Consider the following 21,538-nt stretch of genomic DNA (forward strand, 5'->3'; position numbering starts at 1 on the left):
CAGTGGATTACCAACTGTTTGACAGTATTCCTTTCAAGCATGTATTGAGTCATTGTTTTGATGGTCTCATATGTTACAGCATGATTGGATACAACCTTCACAGAAATAAGTATGATCTTTAATGCTCTCTAGCACACCTGGTTCCCCACATTCCATTAATATGGACTTGAATTCATTATTATGATATGCAATGATTCCCATAAACTGGTCTGCTTTCTTGAAAATGTCCTCCTTGTTATTCTTGTTCTCCTCTTCAAGGACTCAGGTGAAGTCAATGTTCTCAAAGCCTTGGTAACTAAAATATTGAATTGGTTATTCAGTTGTCATACTCATTACTTCATACAACTGTCCAATAAAAGTGATGTCTGTTCTTTCTTCCCCATATATAAAACTCACTGCATACCTTTCAGAGCAAATTTTTCCTTCATATTTTTTGAGATGGTTGTCAATTAGACTTCCAGTCTTAGAGCAGATGCTGTTCATACCCTCAAGAAGGAAACATGGCAGGAAGCAGCCCTCTGTGCTTAATAGCACTACCCATTTTATCAGTAGCATCATTCACCTGAATTCCCATTACTGGCACTAATATCTGAATCTTTGCAAGTGGAAACATCTTTACAAATACATTTGAATCAACTTTTCTATCACTACTTACCACTGACCCCACTTTTATTCCAAGGTCTCTAACACAAAAATTGGATGCACAACATCATTTGTAGGTAGTTTAGAGCTCTAATTGCAGAAAGAGGATTATATATCTGCTTTTGAGTGAGGTGCAAGTCAAATCCCATTAATAATTCTGCTGCATCTAGATATAGACCCTAAAGACTTCACCTTTGTACACAACACTAGGCCAACCAACAACGTGACTGTCATACTAATGCCACTTTTTTCCTTGCAATGTTTGATTACATTACTTGTAACACATTGTTTAATTATTTCCATTTTCTTTTTCAAATTACTTAATTTATGAACTAAGATAGTTTCTGAACCCTCAAAACAATACTCATTATTTAAAGTATTTTCTCAGCGCAAGCCTACCCATTGTTTATACCTAGCGTACATCCCAGCAACCTTTATAAGATAGCATCTCCACTTCTTTGCTAGCTAGATGCTCCGATTCTTTGACCTGATTAATATGATTTTAACATACCAATACTATCTACTTCGTACACTTTTGAATTACACACATGAAACAAAGTTTTGCATAACCACGATTCCCAGAACTCCTGAAGATAGATGTTGACTGGGGATATTGTATCACAGACACAGTCCCTATGACTGTTCAGAGATGTCACTAAATCTGCCCAAAGATGTAAACAACCATGCATGAGCAGCACCTATTAGACAGAGGGGGTCCGACAGCCGATCAGTTCCAGTCATTCCACCAGGAAGGAGGTACACAGCTTGTGTTGTCTGTAGTTCAACCATGCCTGGACAGTCAATACCCCAGTTTGATCTTGTCCACATTGTTACTTTGTGCAAGGAAGGGCTCTTAACAAGCAACGTGTCCAGACATCTCGGAGTGAACCAAAGCGATGTTGTTTGGACTTGGAGGAGATACAGGGAGACAGAAACTGTCGATGACATGCCTCGCTGAGGCAGCCCAATGGCTACTACTGCAGTGAAAGACCACTACCTACAGATTATGGCTCGAAGAAACCAAGACAGCAACGCCACCGTGTTGAATAGCGCTTTTCGTGCAGCCACAGGACATCATATTATGACTCAAAATGTGTGCAATAGGCTGCATGATGTGCAACTTCACTCCCAACGTCCATGGCGAGGTCCATCTTTGCAACCACAACACCGTGTAGTACAGTACAGATGGGCCCAACAACATGCTGAATGGACCACTCAGGATTTGCATCACGTTCTCTTCAACGATGAGTATCACATATGCCTTCAACCAGACAATCATCGGAGACATGTTTGGAGGCAACCCAGTTAGGCTGAATGCCTTAGACACACTGTCCAGTGAGTGCAGCAAGGTGGAGGTTCCCTGCTGTTTTGGGGTGGAATTATATTGGGGCCGACATATGCCTCGGGTGGTCATGGAAGTCACCATAACAGCTGTACGATATGTGAATGCCGTCCTCCAACTGATAATGCAACCATATTGGCAGCGTATTGGCGAGGCATTCATCTTCATGGATGAAAATTCGTGCCCCCATCATGCACATCTTGTGAATGACTTCCTTCAGGATAACAACATCACTCGACTAGAGTGGCCAGCATGTTCTCCAGACATGAACCCTATCAGACATGCTTGGGATAGATTGAAAAGGGCTGTTTATGGATGATGTGACCCACCAACCACTCTGAGGGATCTACACCAAATGGCTGCTGATGAGTGGGACAATCTGGACCAACAGTGCCTTGATGAACTTATGGATAGTATGCCACAATGAATACAAGCATGCATCAATGCAAGAGGACGTGCTACTGGGTTTTAGAGGTACCAGTGTGTGCAGCAATCTGAACCACCACCTCTGAAGGTCTCGCTGTATGTTGGTACAACATGCAATGTATGGTTTTCATGAGCAATAAAAAGGGTGGAAATGATGTTTATGTTGATCTATATTCCAATTTTCTGTAGAGGTTCCGGAACTCTTGGAACTGGGGTGATGCAGAACTTTTTTTGATGTGTTTGTTATTGATCTTACTCTGAAATACATTTATAATTTCTATCAAAGTATCCTCCCGTTATTGACACATTTCTTAATCCCTTAGGCCTAATGCAGTCAACTAGTATCCATTCATGTACTGTGTTTACCAAGACAGCTTCCATAAAACATGTTGTTAATTGAAACTGCATCTGGGTTTAGAACTATTGCTCATCCACTTGCTATGGTGTTTTTTAAAAATTTCAGATACAATCAACAACGGCGTGAAATGATTATCATTCTATATGTGCACATTCTTAATGTTGCCATTCAGCTCATATCTTTCTAATTGACTGAAATGCTATGAACCTTAACAAAGTAGTTTTTTGTTTAACATGTAATAAAACCTCATTAATTAATATTTGTAAAGTAAAAACTACTTGACAATGAATCACCTGGAAGGAAATGTACTACAAGACAAGACACCAGATGTCCAAATATATTGAATAATGTTTTGCACGGGGTCCCAGTCCTCTCTTGTTCAATTTGTATATGTCCAATATTCCTGTAACACAATTCAGAATTTTTTCTATGTGAATGACTGGCAAAGCTACCAAACATAAAGACATTCAAAACAACTGAAGAAATCCTAATTTATGATCTATCTACCTTAAAGCAATTCTTCCATAAAATGAGGTGACAACATAACTCAAATAAAACAAATGTTGCATGTTTTCATCTGTTCAGTAGACTGGCACACAGGGCCCTTGATATCTATTTTAAGGAAGACAAACTTTGTCTTAACAAACATCAAAAATATCTCGGAATCACCTTAGTCAGGACATGTTCATTTAGAGGAGAACTTGATGCAATCATCTGCTAAGCTCAAAAGCAGAAATGTGATACTTCATAAGCTCTGTGGCACTAGTTGGGGATTGTCAGCAGATAGTATTTGAGTATCAGAACTCAGATTGATGTACACAACAGCAGAGTACTGTACATATGTCAGGCTTAGTAGTCCATGTGTGGAAAAAATAGATACACTGCTTAACAAATCCATGTGCATTGTTAGTGTGTCAACACAATCTACTCCCACATATTGGTTACCTACCCTGAATCACATTCCTTCCACCTTCTGGTCTCAGTTGGAAAGTGTGCAACTATTTGAATATCAGAAGACTGTTGATAGCCATGAACTGCCAATACTGAATGATATATTCTCTATGAAGTGGAAATGACTGAGATCAAGACGTCCTACTATTATCACAGCCAGGGTTCTTAGTGAAGTTAATTCAGTGCCACTGATGAATGGGTGTGCTGCTGGCAACAAAACTGTTCTTCACAATGCCTGAAACTGCACTGCATTCAGGAGAGAGCACCTACATTTGACCAGCCTTGGGCAATTTGGACTGCTTTGAATTACATCCAGATGGGCCATGGAAGATGTGCAGACACTCTCCACAAGTGGGGGAGGCCTTCATCATTATCTTGTGACTGTGGTGCTGAATGATAGACAACTGTTCATGTTGTATGAACTTGTTCTACGTGTGTCTACAAGTGTCCATTTGAAGACTTCCTGACATTAATAAGTAGAATGTTAAACTATATAAAGTACTTTGAAATGCCTGTATGGAATTTCTGACCAAGAGTCCCCTTCTGGGGAATTCACACAGCTGGTGCAATTGTTTCTATTCCACTTCCATGACTTGAACCTTAATGATGATGGAATGATGGCGAGAACAGCACATTCAAACCCAGTCTTAACTGGAGAAAATCTGCAACTCAGACAAGTATCAAACTCATGGGTCCCATGATCAAAAGTCAGCAACACTAACTACAAGACCATAAACTGTGATATACAAGAGCTTGAAATTTGCCAATAACTCTTGTCATTTGCATTATGTTATGCTGGAGATCTATGCTGACATATTTTGTAATTTTTGTATATTTAATGCTATTCTTGTAATTCAAAAAGCCTTAATGTATGCTATATGATAAATAACTAATAATAATGTAAATTAGAATGAAGTTAGATTGAAGTAGTTCTGAAAGACTTTAAAGCTGGGTTTAAATGCTGAAATTACAGATTTCTAAACTTTTACTTCCTTTTCAACAGTTAAAGCAGATGATGATGTATACACACAGAAGCAGTGGTCAGGGAAAAGTGGAACATTTGCTGCAGGCCAGCGTGTGGCCTCAGATAAACACCAACAGTCTGGACCCTGGTAAGCGGTATTCACTGTGTATATAAAACACTTTCTATTTCCATTAGTCACAAGTCGTCATATGGTCTCTCTTCAGGTGTCGCCCTCAGACATCTGTACTGGATCCTTTAACACAACAAGCATGTCATGCTGAATTCCACCTGAAACAGAGCTCATTCAGAACTGGAGATGAATGTGTTTATGAAAGGTAAGAGTCTAGTTCTTTTCTGTTTGTAAGTGAGAAAGTGTTTCTCTTCTTCAGCCTCTCTTCTTTTTTTGTAGACCAGCATGTAGTAGCAATCAAAATGAGGAAAATAAATTAAGTATGCCTATAGTTATGATTTTTGAATTAGGGTAGACCTTGGTCTGAGCACTTCAGTACTGAGTGCTCACTCAGGCAACAGTAGAGGAATTTGGACCAAAATCAAGAAAAAAATGAACTTTAGATACACTATATGAATGTCATGTTAAAGTGAATATCACTCTACTCTTGTTTATTATCACATTAATGCATATTAATGCAGGTAGATGATTAATCACATAATCATAAAATGGGCAAAACAATGTATAGTATGTCCAGATGCCATTCAGGAATATTGTATTTTGTTTTCTCTTCAGGTGGAGTCAGATTGGATTCAGCCCATCTCCTTCACTTTCATGATTTTTGTTTTAAGACCTGTGAAAAAATGGAATATACTAGTAAATTAAAGGCATACCATCAGTGACAAATAAAGAAAGTGATTGTGACTGAATTAGTACAGCAAATCCTCAAAATAAGTGTAATAGGCACTTATGAAGATTTAAACTGGAAGAAATATATTGTATACCTTTTTAGAGACAACATCCAGCAACTTTTGCACTTAATAATGTTAGTTTTCTACAGACAAACAAAGAATTAAATTGACATGGGTATGGTTACTACTGGCAGGTGTTCTACACAACCAGAAATGAGAATGAGACTTGTCTGTTTATTCATTCTGTCATGTTGTCATAAAAAGCTAAATGATGCTTACACATCAATTTGCATATGTCTCACAGAAGTCCCCTTGATGAAACACACAGGTAGAGAAAAATATATTTTTGTCTGAGATAACATTTATTTATTTTTTTGTCATTTGTGATGTTGCTACTCTCAGTATAGATAACCCACGTAATTAATAATGTTAACATCCCTCAAGGATTGTTCATGAGAATATACAGTCAGTTGTAGAAAGATGATTTCTGTTACCTTGTAGTTGTTCATCCCACATGGCATTAAATGTAATATCCGCCATATGGTGTGTGATATATACAGGGTATTAAAAAAGTATCAGATATTTTGAGAAGTGATACTTTGATACTGTGAAACACATCTCTTCTATTGCAGGCTCCTTGCATTCTGTATTTTTGGAGGTGGTAATATGGACTGAAACAAGAAAAAAATATCGAGTAAACATAGGCTCTAAAATGCATACCTTAATTGCAATGAACTATGTTTTGGGAGGAGGTAGTATGGACCAAACAAGAAAAAAAATAGAAGAAACGTGTTTCACCGTAGCAAAGATGAACAAGTCTGCATAGCTCTTAAGCATTTTAAAGCCTATGTTTACTGGACACTTTTCCTGTTTTGGTCTGTACTCCCTAAAATATGGATAGCAAAGAGTCTCCAGTAGAAGTGATGTGTTTCACAGTATCAAAGATCACCAAGTGCTAATAGCTCTTAAGGTATTCACTTTAGATCCCATGTTTTATTAGTCTTTTCTCTTGTTTTGGTAGGTACTACCACATCTCAAAGTATCTAACAGTTTTTGATAACACCCTTTATTTGTCAGCACTGTCTTTGAAATGTGTAAAATAAATTTTCTTTTAATATAAATTTACATTTAGTTCACTGAAATGGTACTTCAGGAAATATGATTATTTTCTAAACTGTAAATAAATTTCATTCATTTTCCACTAATTTTCTAAATTTTAATTAAGTGTACAGATTCCACATCAATTTCAAACCTTTCTCACAAAATATTCACATGACTCTTACAACATGATACATGCATCCATGCTACAGACTAGCAAAACTATAAAAAATTAGATAAATTTTTGTCATTTATTGATTATTCATGACTTATCAACCTCAACATTAACAGATGTATATATAACTAGCAAACCAAGCAATGCTTTATAGTTGCTAAATACAAATGGCAATTGAATATATGTCCCAATCTTCTTCTCGCTCCCTCTTCTCTCTCTGTGTCCACCACCTTCCCTCTCTCTCTCTCTCTCCCTTTGTCTCCTCCTTTCCCCTTTCTATGCCCACTTCTTCCCCCAGCCCTCTGCGTCCACCTCCTCTTTCCTCCTCTCCCTGACATAGAGCCTTGTGTATTGTTATGGCCAATGAAATCTTAATTGGAAATTAAAGTCCTGTAAAATGAATGGGTAAATTGGTTGGAATATTTGGTATACAGATATAAGAGACCTCTCCTGCTCCTGGATCTGTGAACCAAAAGACGTGCTGCAGTTGTTAGCACACTGGGCTCACATACAGAAGGACAATGGTTCAAATCCACATCTGTCCATCCTGATTTAGGTCTTCCAATATTTCCCAAAATCACTCCAGGCATATGCAGGGATGGTCCCTTTGAAAGGGCATGGCCAATGTACTTCCACATCCTGGAAATACTCTGAGCTTGTGTTCTTTCTCTAATGACTCTGATGGGATGCTCAATCCCAATCTCATTTGATTCCTTGTACCTGTGGCAGTAGCTCTAATGACAGTGTTTTGCATAGTTTTAATTTGTAAATGGGTGTGACTGCAAAGCTTCAGATGATTCAGATTCTGTAATGGGATTCCAATAATAGGCTAATAAGCCATCAATACAACTTTCCTGTTTTCTGTTAACTGACTGTGAGAATTAAAACAAGCACATATAGTTGTGTATACAGTTTTTGATTGAAATTATAAATAAGGGAAAGGATATACATGGGAAGAAACAATTTGTCTAATGATTTAAATGCCCTGCTATCACAGTTAAAACTGACTGCACAAAAGAAACAATACCACACATTTTCACAGCACAGCATGATATAGTGTTCTCTTTCTTTCAGTTGGTTTTAACAGAAAAATGGACATTCTTGTTGAAGTAAATATACAGCCTGTGTCCCTCTCAATCTTTATTACAGTATTGATTAAAAATTTGAAGTAAGCTCAGCAATAAATTTTTGAAATTTTTGCTAACTTTTCCCTATTGTAGCCTATGTCTGTCCAATTGTTTATTAGTACATCATGTAAAACATTGAAGTAAATCAGTGAAGAAATTTTTGAGATTTTTGCTAACAGTGCTTCTTCTTTGTGCATTGTTATACATATAATTATATACTACACATATTAAAGAATATGTAGCCTGTTTCCATCCAAATGTTTATTAGAGTATCATGTAGATCCATCAGAAACTTTTCAAGATTCCCTTGTTATATGATATTTATTCCTGTTTATACATTATGTATATTATATATATATAGCCTATGACCACCCAAATACTTATTAGAGCGTTGTGTAAAGTTTGGAGTAAATTGGTGAAGAACTTTTTGATGTTTTTGCTAATAATTTTTCCTATTTATATATCATTATACATATCTTCATATACCACATATATTTAAAAATGTATAGCCTCTGGCTGTCTGAATCTTTATTAGAGTATTTTGTAAAACTTTGAATTAAATCTGCCAAGAAATTTGTGAGATTTTATTGGTAACAGCATTAAACAGTCATTACATAGTAGTGTAGATTTTATGGATATATTCGTACACTGTATAAATTAAATTAAAAAAATATATAACCTATGCTTGTCCAGACATTTATTAGAGCATCATGTAACAATATGAATTAAATCAGTCAAGAACTTTTCGAGACTTTTGCTAAAAATGTTAAACTTGGCCTTATATAGTAGTATGGATTTATTGTACATTTGTCTATTTTTGCTGTACTCTGGTGAATTTTTTCACTAATAGATTCTGTCTGTTTTCTATCTATTCATAGGTGTTCTGAATGTGGACTGGTGAAGGAGGAATATAGTGATGAAGAAATGGGCCTTTGCATCATTATTCTGGGAACATTTATACACCGTGAACCAGCTCTTGCAGCACCGTTGCTACCAGAGATACTCAGCATTGTTTCAAAGTAAATTATTCCCAATTTGTAACAATTGTCCTTAAAGTAATTGTCTGTAATGACTTTGAATTGATAAAAAAGTAGTACTAGGAAATTAAGATACATTGGTGACAATCTGCCAGAGCAATGAAACCATAGGGTAATAAATGGGTTCACTGATACTATTCACATTCTTTAAATATTAGAAGAGTATGTGTCCCTAAAATGTATGATTTCTTCCACTGTGAGCTTGGTTGATTTATTAACATTTGTAACATTTTAACATTTTTTATGCAGGTTGTTTTATATGCCATGGTCTATGTACATGTGCCTATACTACTAAATTCCACATCCAGCTGTAATGCTCTTTAATTTGACCACTATAAACTTGTGTACGCTTGCACCAAAATAATAACATATGTGGACAAGATGTATTACAGAGGGAACTTAATTGAGGAACAAAGGAGAGTGCTACGTTATTCTAAAGATGAACATTACATAAATTTATACATTTTCTCAACAAGTAAAACAACCATTAAATAACAAAATTACACAAGCTGATATCTGATTGTGTGGATCATGATATTCTTTTAGAATATATTAAATTTGATGGAGCTGATGATTTTACAAAGAACTACTTTGAATAATATTTAAGGAATAAATGCAAGATAATGTGTTGATAATTCAACTTGACAAGAAGAAGGGACCAGTTGGTAGGACATGTTCTGAGGCATCAAGGGATCACAAATTTAGCATTGGAGGGCAGTGTAGAGGGTAAAAATTGTAGCAGCAGACCAGGAGATGAATACACTAAGCAGATTCAGAAGGATGTAGGTTGCAGTAGGTGCTGGGAGATGAAGACGCTTGCACAGGATAGAGTAGCATGGAGAGCTGCATCAAACCAGTCTCGGGACTGAAGACCACAACAACAGCAATTCAAACATTGTTTTAAAGAGAGAAAATTTTAGTGACTGGAGAGACATTATGAAGGAAGGCCCATAGGACTGAATTTTGAATTCACTCATGTGCCTTATGTAGGGTGACTTTCCAATGTGTACAGAAAAATAAATGATGTGTACATAATGCTGAAAGAAATTTGAAAAGTTATATATCATTTTAAGTAGACCACAAAGAACAAGTGAGAAGAACAGAAAACTAGGTAAATTATATACACTGCCAGATGAAAAACATAATGAAGCACCCATAAGGAGAGGGGGAAATAAAATGATACTCCATAGGTTGAAAGGGTATGTAATGTAATTTCAGTGATTATAAAATGAAGTCAAATTCACAGAGAACTTAGCAGTATGAGTCCACTTCTCCATATGGCATTCCACTCCCTGCAGCCTGATTGCATGCATTGATTCAGTTGAGAAAAGTGTCATAAAGTCATTCTATTGACTCCTGAGGCAAGTTGGCCCACAACTGTTGTAGCTGGTCAGTGATATCATGGATACTGGCACTGGGTCTGAGCTGATGTCTAAGTTGGTCCCACAGATGCTCTATCTGTGACAGATCTCAGAATCTTGCTGGCCACTAGAATAACTCAGCATGATTCTGACAGAAAATAGAAGCATGTGCAACTTCTGAATGACCATTCTCCTGTTGATAAATGACACCACAATTCTATAATGTAATGCTTGAGGATGTAGGACATGTGTCACATACTGTTGTGCCATTGGTGTTCCCTCAATCTATACCAGCCTCAACCTGATGTCATATCTGATGACTCCCAACACAATGATGCCAGGTGTTATATCCCTGTGCCTCTCTAAAATATCAGAAAACTGGAATTTCTCACCATGTCACTATCTTACTCAACAATCATGGTCATCCAAGATAGTGCAGAACTGTGATTCTTTGTTGAACACAATGCAACACCATTCAACAGCAGTCGATGTTTCCTGGTGAGGGCATCACTCCAAACAAAGCCATTTGTGCTGTGATGTTAAGAGCCTATACATAGGACAGTAATTCCCTTGTCCATCTGCTGCTAGTCTCCAGTCATGGCAAGGGATGAAATATGATACAGACTGTTAGAGGGAGTCCATTTCTTGTTCTCAGAGGGCACTCGCAGATGTGAAAGGGTTATGATGTGCTTGTCACACAATATGGTGACCTTCCTTTGTGGTGGTCAGGCAGGTTGACTGGAACCTTGACAATGAATATGCTTGTCCTCCTGTTGCAATGCCATCCAACATCAGTTCAGTGTCACTTCCAAATGCTCCACAAATCTGGATATTGATTTGTTTGACTAGCCAGCCAACTGAGGACTGAAAATAGGTCCTCTTCATACTCTGCCAGGTGCTAGTAACACAGTCTCACTTGAGTATGCTGCATTCCTGTGTCCTTCACAGTGATCACCCAACATCTGATGCTGTTCACACCCATTATGTACCCAACCAGACCTAATAACAAAACTTAATATGAACAACACTAATACAATTTATTGTCCATTCTACCTGTCACAGAGGATTGTAACTCTAATCATTTACACACCCACTGGTGTTGTGTTAGTATATGAAGTTGAAATCTGCACATGTCTTCTGAGTGCTTAACTTTTCTGGCAGTCATTGTATAAAATAATCACATTATAAAGATTCCATAGAGCTGCTTCATATGACACTTTGGTCACAAAGTTTGTGAAAAATTTCAGCAGTGAACCAACCAAAAGAGGCATATAACTGTTGATACATCCTACTTTATCCAGGCTTGTCTGGTGACGCTACTTGGTGAGCGTCTTTGAGCAAATATGGTGTACTTTTCCTTGTACATATCCACTGTATATCACCAATATAAACCAAGAAGTTTCTGACTCAGTTTCTAGTTCTGATATTCATATGCAGCTACTTATTTTGCCACAGGTGGTTTCCAAAACTCATGCCTACAAACAAACAAAAATTGATGTTAATTCATTTTTAATCCATTGGGCAAACAAGAAACTGAAGAGTTTGCTTGGTTGGTTGATTTTAGGTTAATGAACTAACAGCATGCTCAGCAGCCCCTCAGTTTAGGGATAGTTCATCTTGAGTTAGTGATGTCCACGAGGAACGTGTTCTGATAATGAAGGCACATACGAGTAGTAAAATCAGGACCTTGAAGGCAAAACTCATGACAGAGCTCAGAAATAATTTAGGAGTCAGGCCAGTACATAGGTCAGTGGAGGGCTCATCCATGACGGGTGGAACCCTACCCCACATATGACCATGCCAACCCAATGAAGGGCGAAGACAGCTACAGAGCAATGAATGCCCCCTAGTTCACAGGTTCAGAATTTTAGAAGTTGGAAGGCTAAAAGCATTATGGACATCAGTTGCACCATCAATAATAAAAACTGCATGAGAGAAAGAGGTAAGACAGCATATGGACATGTTTGGGGCTCTGCATGCAATGGGAGGTGTCTCATCCACAGTCGTCCCACCCTTCATCCATTATAGTCAAGGTGTTAAAGAGCACCCACTATTCAACAGAATGCTAACCCTACTGCAGAAAAATAGGGTGTTTCAGAAAAAGAGGCAAATAACATCTAAAAGCAATTAAAGCAGAGTAAAAGAGGGATGAAAGAGTGAGCTAGTCAGAAAGGTAGGCTCAGCAGTTCCCCAGACCCAGAATGCAGCAGGAGATGTCTCAGCCCAGCTACCCTACCCCAAACCGCAAAGGTAGCTTAAAACCTTAGGGCTCAGGCAGTACATAGGTCAGAGGAGGGCTCATCCATGGCACGTGAAACCCACTTTCATGGAGAAAATGAAGAACCATTCATCCACTCATGAATCACCCACCAATATCAAAGGCGAAGAATTAGGAAGATTATGCTAAGCATGGAGAGCCAGAAGGTTGGTGCAGTCCACTAGGATATGAGGTACTGTCTGTAAGGCTCTGCAGTGTGGGGGTGACTCATTCACAAAATGAAACTATGGGTTGGCCTGGTATGGCCACTGTGGAGGCAACATTGGACAGTAGATTCTTCCAGGAGGAATGGAAGGAAGAGCATCATGCAGCAAGGGTCTCCTGGTTAGTGTGATAGTGTGGATCTATTGGGGTGGGGGGGGGGGGGGGGGGGGGCACAGGCCATCACATGTTATTCGATCTCCAAGTGAATAGAGGTCTTACTTGAACCTGGAAATCCACCCCTGGAATCATCAAAATGAATGGACAGCAGCCAATGACTTCTCTAGCCAAACAGTGAGCTGGTGCATTCCATGTGATACCCACATGACATGGGACCAAGAGAAAAACAACCAAGCAAGCAGTATGACTTCTTCTTCAATTTCTTCTTGAAAAAGTTTCTTTTTTAGAAGAAGCTCTTTAGTATTTGGTTTCACTTTTAGCTTCTTACCTTTATTTTGTGTTGCCTTACATTGTAGAATATTGACCTTATCTGTTTGTTTTTGTTTGAACTTCCTTTTTTTTATTAAAATTCTTCTTTTTCTTTTTTATAGCTGCAGCCAACACATTTTTGCAAGGGCTTGAAGTGAGTATAGCAGTCTTTTCTTTTTTACTCCTGGTTTGTTTTTGATTTACACATAGGCAAATGTCTTACATCCTTTGGGCTTATGTGGACTCCACTTGTTGGATTCTCAGAGGGACATTCTTCAGTAGTCGGACACTGAGGGGAACCTTCTCTTGGAGAAGGTTTATCACCTAAAATTTATCACCTAAAATCTGGAGGCACCCTGCACTTGAAGACAGCTCATAATTTCACAGAAGATTAGTGTCCCTATCCAAAGGAACATCAGTAACCTTAGCTGCAATATAGTCTTCATTGGTAAACTTGTTAGGGTCCAGAGGAAAAATTCCACACTTTCTAAAGCCATCGACTGCTGTCATTGGGATAGCTGCATGACAAACCACTTCATTCAAGAGTGCACTTATTTGAAACTGTGTAATAGTTCTTTCCTGGATTATTTTGAAGAAATTTTTCACAAGCTTGTGTGTAGAAGGTTTTAAAAGGAGACATGAATTCCACATCGAAAGGTAGGAGCTTGTGACTACAGTGTGGGGGCAAAGCACAAAACAGTTGTATAATTTTCTCTGGTCCTATCAATGAAACCTGTGTGCTTAGCATGGGTAGAGTAACCATCTAAGATTAGTAGAAATGTATCTTGAGCTGTTGATTTTCCATGTTTTAAAAAAAATGTTCAAACAAATCCAAAAATCTTCCACTCTGCATCCACCCGCTAGGGTGGCACATAAATTTGGTTCCTGGTGGAACCAACCTTAATTTATTGCCTAGGGAAGATCACAAAAGGCAGAATGAAATTTCCTCCTGCAGACATGCACACTAGAAAACTTGACAGCAAACCTCTATCAGCTGAAGTAGTAGCTCTGACTTGTCTTCCTTTGAGTGCAAACACTTTGCTGTTGTTGGACTGGATTGTCTGAATGCCAGTTTCATCTACATTATAAATATGATGAGCAGGTTGCAATCATTTGTCTTTCTGTGTTTTATGGATATCAAAAACCCTGTCTACATTCACCCAATTAAAGATACTGTGCTCTAAAGCACACCGCCAATCTTTGCCTGACATTTCAAACTCTTTGTGCAAATGATGTGGTATTTTGTTATGCTCCATTTCAAAAATGGAGTTAAGGAATTCTTGCTCTTGTTCTTCACTGAATACAGCCCTTAAGCTGCCCATAACCTTTTTACTGCCAACTGCATCTCTATTTTTCCCTTGAACTCTTTGTTTTAGCATATTATATGGGATACTGAATTGTTTTGCTGCTGCTGGAACAGGCCTGTTATCATTCTTTGCTGCTTTGATTGCCTTATGCATGACAATGGCGGTCCCATGTTTGTTGTTCTCTTTTCTGGATGTATTTATTTGGCATCTTGAAGCCCTTGCAAACCCATGTAAAAGAGCAGAATAAGGGATGTTAGTTTTTTTGTTTAATTTCAGTTGTTATACTGTGCATAAAATATGGAATTAGCTAATTCTCATTGGAATAAACAAATTGAAAATGAAGTATTGAGAGTAGCGGCCATCCATTGGGAAAAGTGGCTGCCTTGTTCACTTTTCCCGACGTGTAGCATGGCTACTTTTCCTAATTGGACATCATGTCTGTATCAGTGGTTCACACATGAAACAATACAACTGAATGAAATGGCAGTGACTTATATTTTTAAGCCAAAAGGCACTGTGTAAACCTTGATATCGCAAAAACCTATTGGTGTACATGAAAGCAAAGCATCTAAAGTAATATGACTGACTCACCTTACATCAAATAATTGAAAAACCTAAATCTTTTCACAGAAAGATAACAGAGCAAGCTTCCTTGGTTTTGCCACATCTCAGTATGAACAACACTGTTGAATGGAAACATCAAATAAGTAGGACTTCTTTTCCCAACCTGGCCACTTTCCCCTTCTTTCCCCTACTGTTAGAACTGAAGAAGCCAGATCCCCACTTTGGCAAGCTACAGAGCTAGTTTGAAAGACACCAGTGGCCAGTTGCACACCACAATGATGGACTGGGTCTAAAAATTTCAAAGCTGGTGATGTCACTGAGCCATAAACTTGGTAGCCATATTTCAGTCACTATGAGACCAGAGTCCAGTAAATACAGAGATGAGCAGCATTATCTAGATCCCAAGAGGTGTGGACAAGGAAGCAGAGAGTGTTGAGCTTTTGCAGATAGCTTTTGTTGACAAATATGTGGCAGCTAAGTCAACTTTTTATCAAACAGGAGACCCAAAAAACAAGAGTGTGCAACAACATCCAACTCCTGGGTATCCAAGTTGAGTTCTGAGTCAGGACGGACTGGACTGCAGAGATGCATGACCCATGTTTTTTGAGTAGAGAATTGGAAACAATAGAAAAGTGTCCAAGTGGGGGCTATTTGGCTGCTGCCTTATAGCTTGTGTTCAGTTCAGGCTACTGAGTCACAGCTGTACCAAGTGCAAAAGTAATTGGTATAGAGCACAGGGGTGACCAGCAGCCCAACAGAGTAAGTGTGTGACAATCAGTACAGAGCCCTGTGGGAAGCCATTTTCTTAGACCTGTGAAGAGCTGAGTGAAGTACCAACTCAAACCCAGAACAACCACTCAGATAAATACTGATGAATAAAAATCATAAGGGAACTTCAAAAGGCCCAGTCATGAAGTATAAGTGAAATGTGATGATGCCAAACTGTGTCTTATGCCTTATGTAGGTCAAAAAAAGAGTGTGATAATGTGTTGGTGTTTTGAAAAAGCCTGTCGGATTGCTGTTTCCTACCTAACCAAATCCTCAGTTGTGGATCATCCCTCCCAGAAACACACTGATAGTGGACCAGCATAATCTGTGGACAACAGTCCTTTCAAGCAGTTGGCATAGGATGATTTGTGAGGATAATTGGTCAGTAGCTGTAAAAAGACTTTGGGTTTTTGCCTGCCTTCAGGACTGTGGTGCTGATACTACTATCTCCCCATTGTGAAGAGAAAACACATTCTACCCAGATAAGGTTGAGTACCCTGAGTAGATGTAGCCTTTGAGTAAGTAACATTCAGGTGTTGGATCATCTGCTTATGAATTGAATCATCACCTGGGGTCCTATTGTGAGACAAGGCAAGTGCATGGAGCAGTTCCCAGACATTGAAATGTTCTTTGTATCATTTAGCTTGGCAGGGGGTGAAGCATAGGGGGATGTCTTGAACTTGGCATTTCTGCATTATTAAAGTAAGGTAAGTAGAGGATGCTGATGTTGAAGGTGGGGTGCATGGTGTTCAGTAAGAACTGACAGTTTGGTACAATGACCATCCAGAAGGTCAAGACCCGGGAGAGTTGATGATCTTTGGCAGCCCATAAGACTACGGAAGTTTGCTCACGTCTGGTAGGAACATGTATACATTGCCATGGGGGAGATTTAGTGCTCCCAGTATGCGTTCTTTATACACTTCATTAGATAGCATTCCTTAATGTGAAGTTGCTTGATACTGAGGAGGACAGGCTGTGAAGAATGCCACTTGAGCTGTTGCAGGGTCCTACACTGATCTTGTGCAGCTGTTGCTGTGTCTTTGGTCCATCAAGGCTCTGGCTGGCAATGAAGGGGACCTGTAGGAAGGAGATTTACAGTTCCAGCAGTATGGGTGATAATGTCAGAGATGTCTTGAACAACCTTGCCAATGCATCCTGACAGAGGGGCGTGAAGATAGCAGCAGAGGCATGCAACTATCAGTTGGCTCTGCAAAGCACCCACTGTGGAAGTTGGTCCGTATGGCAGTGGACAGGAAGTCACCAAATAGCCAAAATGATGTTACTGTCAAAATGGTTCAAATGGCTCTGAGCACTATGGGACTTAACATCTGAGGTCATCAGTCCCCTAGAACGTAGAACTACTTAAACCTAACTAACCTAAGGACATCACACACATCCATGCCCGAGGCAGGATTCGAACCTGCGACCGTAGCAGTCGCGCTGTTCTGGACCGAAGTGCCTAGAACCGCTCGGCGACCACGGCCGGCCTGTTATTGTCACAAAGATCATCATGTGGTGACCAATGTAGTGAAACCACAATACTGAGGGAAGAGATCTTTAGGTCCACAGCTGAAAATGTGCCATTGATGGCACTAAAGGTGTAGGAGTACCATCATTGACAAGATACAGATCATAGTTGGTAAGAAAATGGTCAATCAGAAGGGCCCTATCAGACTAAATGAGACTTCCTCCAAGTAAGAGAAAGGGGGGAAAAGTTGCTGGATTAAGGTGGTCAATTCAAAATAAATAAGTGGCCTGCCTGGAAGTAAATAAACTTTATGAATGGGGAGCAATGACGTCACCTACACCTCTACTGCTATTGCTGTAAATGCTGAAAATGTATGTGAACTCCATATGACCTTTGTTTTTAATTGTGAAATAGCTTAACTACTCTTCATTGAAAAATTGCAAATTATTACCTGAGTTTTTTCATAGGTTATTAATTAACTGGTTGGCAATGACATGAGATCCTATGCTTGGTCCACAACTAATAGTATAAGAAGATATGATTAGACAAGATATAGTTACTCTGTTACATCCATTCTTTATAGTAGCATCTCTGTTGGTCTGTTTTCCCCTCAGATAGTATCACATTACAAAAAGCTGTTTCTGTTGCCCTATTACTGTCAGCAAATCTTCAGCTTTAGAGTAAAAGTAAATATTATAATGATATGGTGTATGCAGCTTACTGCCTGGTCCATAGCCAACATTACCAAACTGTAACTGTTTTACTTTCATTGAGGGGAAACATTTGTCACTCATATTTCACAACATAACATGATGGTTGCCAACTTGTGCCTTCTGTTCATGAGACTGTGTAACAACAAAAACTATGGTTCCCACTTCTGCATCTCATGCAATCGGAGTATACTATCTTGCTATCACAGATTTGTTTTTTGCTAGAGATACTAAAAACTGTTGTGCATAAACACTGGCTTCCACCATTTGTGTACTATGTGTAAAATTCTTGTGTTTGTTTTATGATTAAATGCAATGTGACATTCAAAAAACAATTTTAAACAAGGAGAAGTTTTCCATTTCGTGTTTGTTCAGCATGGAAACACCAATTAATAAAATGTTAAATTCCATATTTGTGGTTCATTGCTTCATCTTGTGATCATGTTAACATGTAACATTTGCCCTAAAATTTATTCTGTTGTGACTATGTTTCATATTGTGACTTGTTTCATATTGTTGGTGATTGTAAACAAGCCACTTCAAGTCCTCTTAGTCATTTTTTCTTTTCTTTTTCAGGATAGCTCTCAATGCAACCTACCCATGGCAGGCTGAGACAAATATATATTTACCAGGTGGTGCTATTAGTGTTGCACACCAGTTTCTGAGATGTGTGCTCCACCAGCTTGCACCAAATGGTGTATTTGTTCAAATGTTCCAGACTAATGTTGAAGGTATGTTGGGTGGATACTAAACTGGTACATCCACTGCAAATTTAAATTGGTAATATGTAATGCCACTTCATTATTGCAACAGTCCTTAAGTGTTATTTAGTCAACTTTTTTCAGTCATTTTAATGTTTCATATCAAATAATAATCTAATGGGATCTTCAGCTCTCACACAGAAAAATCATATCAATACTGTTTCTTATAGTTTGCAACCAAGTAATACACTACTGGAAAATTGTAGCTGGGTTATCAGCGAAATAAGTAAAGAAAGCCAACATTCTCCAGACACTGTGTACCAACTGAGGTAACTAATACACTTAAATTTTAACTCTGATTTGTATGATATAATTCACCATATAGCTGTCATATCATTTTAATATCCATGGGAAAGATATTCTGTAACATTTTAACTGGTGGGTGCACTGAATTTATTATTTATTCACTTATGTGCTAAAAATCACCCACTGACTCATCTCACTAAATGGTACAACTACTGAAATCATTCACAGATATTATTCAAAGCTTGAATTTACCACTTGACGAAGATACTATGGAACTTTATCTGTCACCCCTTTTGCATCTTCATGTTATAGTTCATTAGCATACCAATTACCCTTAAAAGTGACAATTGAAATCTACACAAAAAAATTATGTGAGTAACTACATCTATGTGGCTGATTACCATTGCTCCTTTAATCTTGGTAAATTCTTTTCACATGGTCGTTTCAGTTGCTGTAGCTAACAGTTTTATTTCTGAGGCACACAATCTTAGCTTCACATGATTGGTGAAGTCAGATTTTCTTTCAGAAGGCTGTCCATTCGTTAACAGAAATACATTAATTTCAAAATTATGTACTAAACCACCAACTGGAAGTAAAAGCTGTGATATTTACATGTGACACATACCCTCTCATTAAATTATACATGATGTATAAAAAAGAATCATCCGATTTGGCACATTTATATTTCTGAAACTAATAAACGTATACAATGCTTTTGTTTTTTGATAAACAGGAAATTAAAAAAAATTAATCCCTTTTCAGAGATGTTCAGTATGGCCCCTTTAGATGCACAGCATATGTGCAGTATTGAAATTGTTCCCACAATGCAGTGAGCGTGTCCTGAGTTACAGCTTCCACAGCTGCATTTATGTGATGTCTTAGGTCATTCATTGTTGTTGTTAACTGAGGCACATAAACGAGTCTTTTATAAACCCCCATAATAAATAATCACATACAGTCAGGTCCAGAGACCTTGGAGGCCAGTAATGTAAGGCTGAATCATTTTGTCCAGTGTGACCAATCCATTGCTCAGCAGTCCTTTGATTTAAAAATTCCCACACTTAGAGACAACAATAACTAGCAAGAACCATGTAAAACTTGAGAGTTTGCTCTTTCCAACAATACATATCTCAAATGGCATAATAGTTTTGATTTTTTAAAATCAGATGATTCTTTTTGATACATCCTGTACTGTTAAGCAGACTTACATGTAATAAGTATTTTCAATCACAGTTTAATCAAAATAAAAATGAATGATGTTTCTTTGAACATAAAGAATTTCACTGTTTGAGGTAACTGCTACGTAGAGAGTTGACCCACTGAACTTTGAATTGATTAGATTAGATTAAGTTTTCATTCCATAGAACCAAAAAATGAGATGATTCTCATGGGTGTGGAACATGTCAGAAAGTATAACATAAAACATTTGAATATAATACTTACTACCCTGATCATTTGTCAGGAGATTGTTGAAATAGGTGAATACAATGCGGTAAGCTGGAACAGCTAATATTTACAGAATTAACATGCTGTCAGAATGAAACACTGTTATGCAGGCTTAATAAATTTATCATACACAAAATACCTAATCTTGACTGTTGTGACCAAGTGCTGTTAAAACTGAAATCTAATGGACATTTTTACTTAAGCTGGCTTAACAGTCTCTGTTAAGATATTCATCTATGGAGTAAATGGAGTTGCCTATCAAAAAGTCTTTCAAACTCTGTTTAAACTGTGCTCTATCTGAAACCAAGTTTTTTTATGGTTGCTGGCAATTTATTGAAAATGTATGAATATTGGACCCCTTTTTGGACCAAGGTAAATGATTTTAGGTCTTTATGTACATTGTTCTTATTCCTAGTATTGATACTATGTATTGAGCTATTGGTTGGAAACAGAGGTGTATTACAAGCAAAAAATTTCATTAAGGAATAAATATACTGAGAAGCAGTGGTTAGAATTCAAAATTCCTTGAACAGGTTTCTACATGATGTTCTTGCTTTTACACCACACAGTTTTGAACCCTAAAAACTTTTGCTCAGTTTGATTAGTTGCCCCAGAATATGATCTCATTATATTTATATCTCCTGCATCTGACATCATTCTCACTGCAAATACAGGCATGTAAGCAATAAGGTTAAAATTGCAGCTCAGCTTTTAAACTTGTATTCTTGTTGATAACTGCTGCTGATTCAGTGTACATGGGCATCTATTCACTGATAAATGTAACAAAATGAGAGAAGTAAAGGTAAGAATCTCATTGGCTAAGGGGATTATTATAGGAAATGGTTCACTAACAGTGCAGGTGTAGGTATGTGACAGAGACTAGCAGTCACTAAATCCAGGAGGATTGTTTGACTGAAGGAGATATTGGGAGAATAGTTTCCACCTGTGTAATTAGTATCAGAAAGGGAAGGATCCAGATTCCACAGGTCGTGAAGCAGCTTTTGAAACAGACAGATGT

At 38.0% G+C, this 21,538-nt stretch overlaps 1 protein-coding gene across 1 annotated transcript in view; it reads left to right on the plus strand.

The window, feature by feature from the left end:
• Positions 1–21,538, plus strand: part of LOC124554918 (protein unc-79 homolog) — an 859,177-nt gene that overhangs the window by 626,014 nt on the left and 211,625 nt on the right. The window contains exons 38-41 of the mRNA XM_047128608.1: positions 4,723–4,831; positions 4,908–5,018; positions 8,823–8,963; positions 18,644–18,798. Of these exons, the coding sequence (XP_046984564.1) occupies positions 4,723–4,831; positions 4,908–5,018; positions 8,823–8,963; positions 18,644–18,798 (516 nt within the window). The remainder of the gene's footprint in view (positions 1–4,722; positions 4,832–4,907; positions 5,019–8,822; positions 8,964–18,643; positions 18,799–21,538) is intronic.

This window comes from Schistocerca americana, chromosome X, assembly GCF_021461395.2.
Source record: "Schistocerca americana isolate TAMUIC-IGC-003095 chromosome X, iqSchAmer2.1, whole genome shotgun sequence".
In the NCBI taxonomy this organism is placed as follows: Eukaryota; Metazoa; Arthropoda; class Insecta; order Orthoptera; family Acrididae; genus Schistocerca; species Schistocerca americana.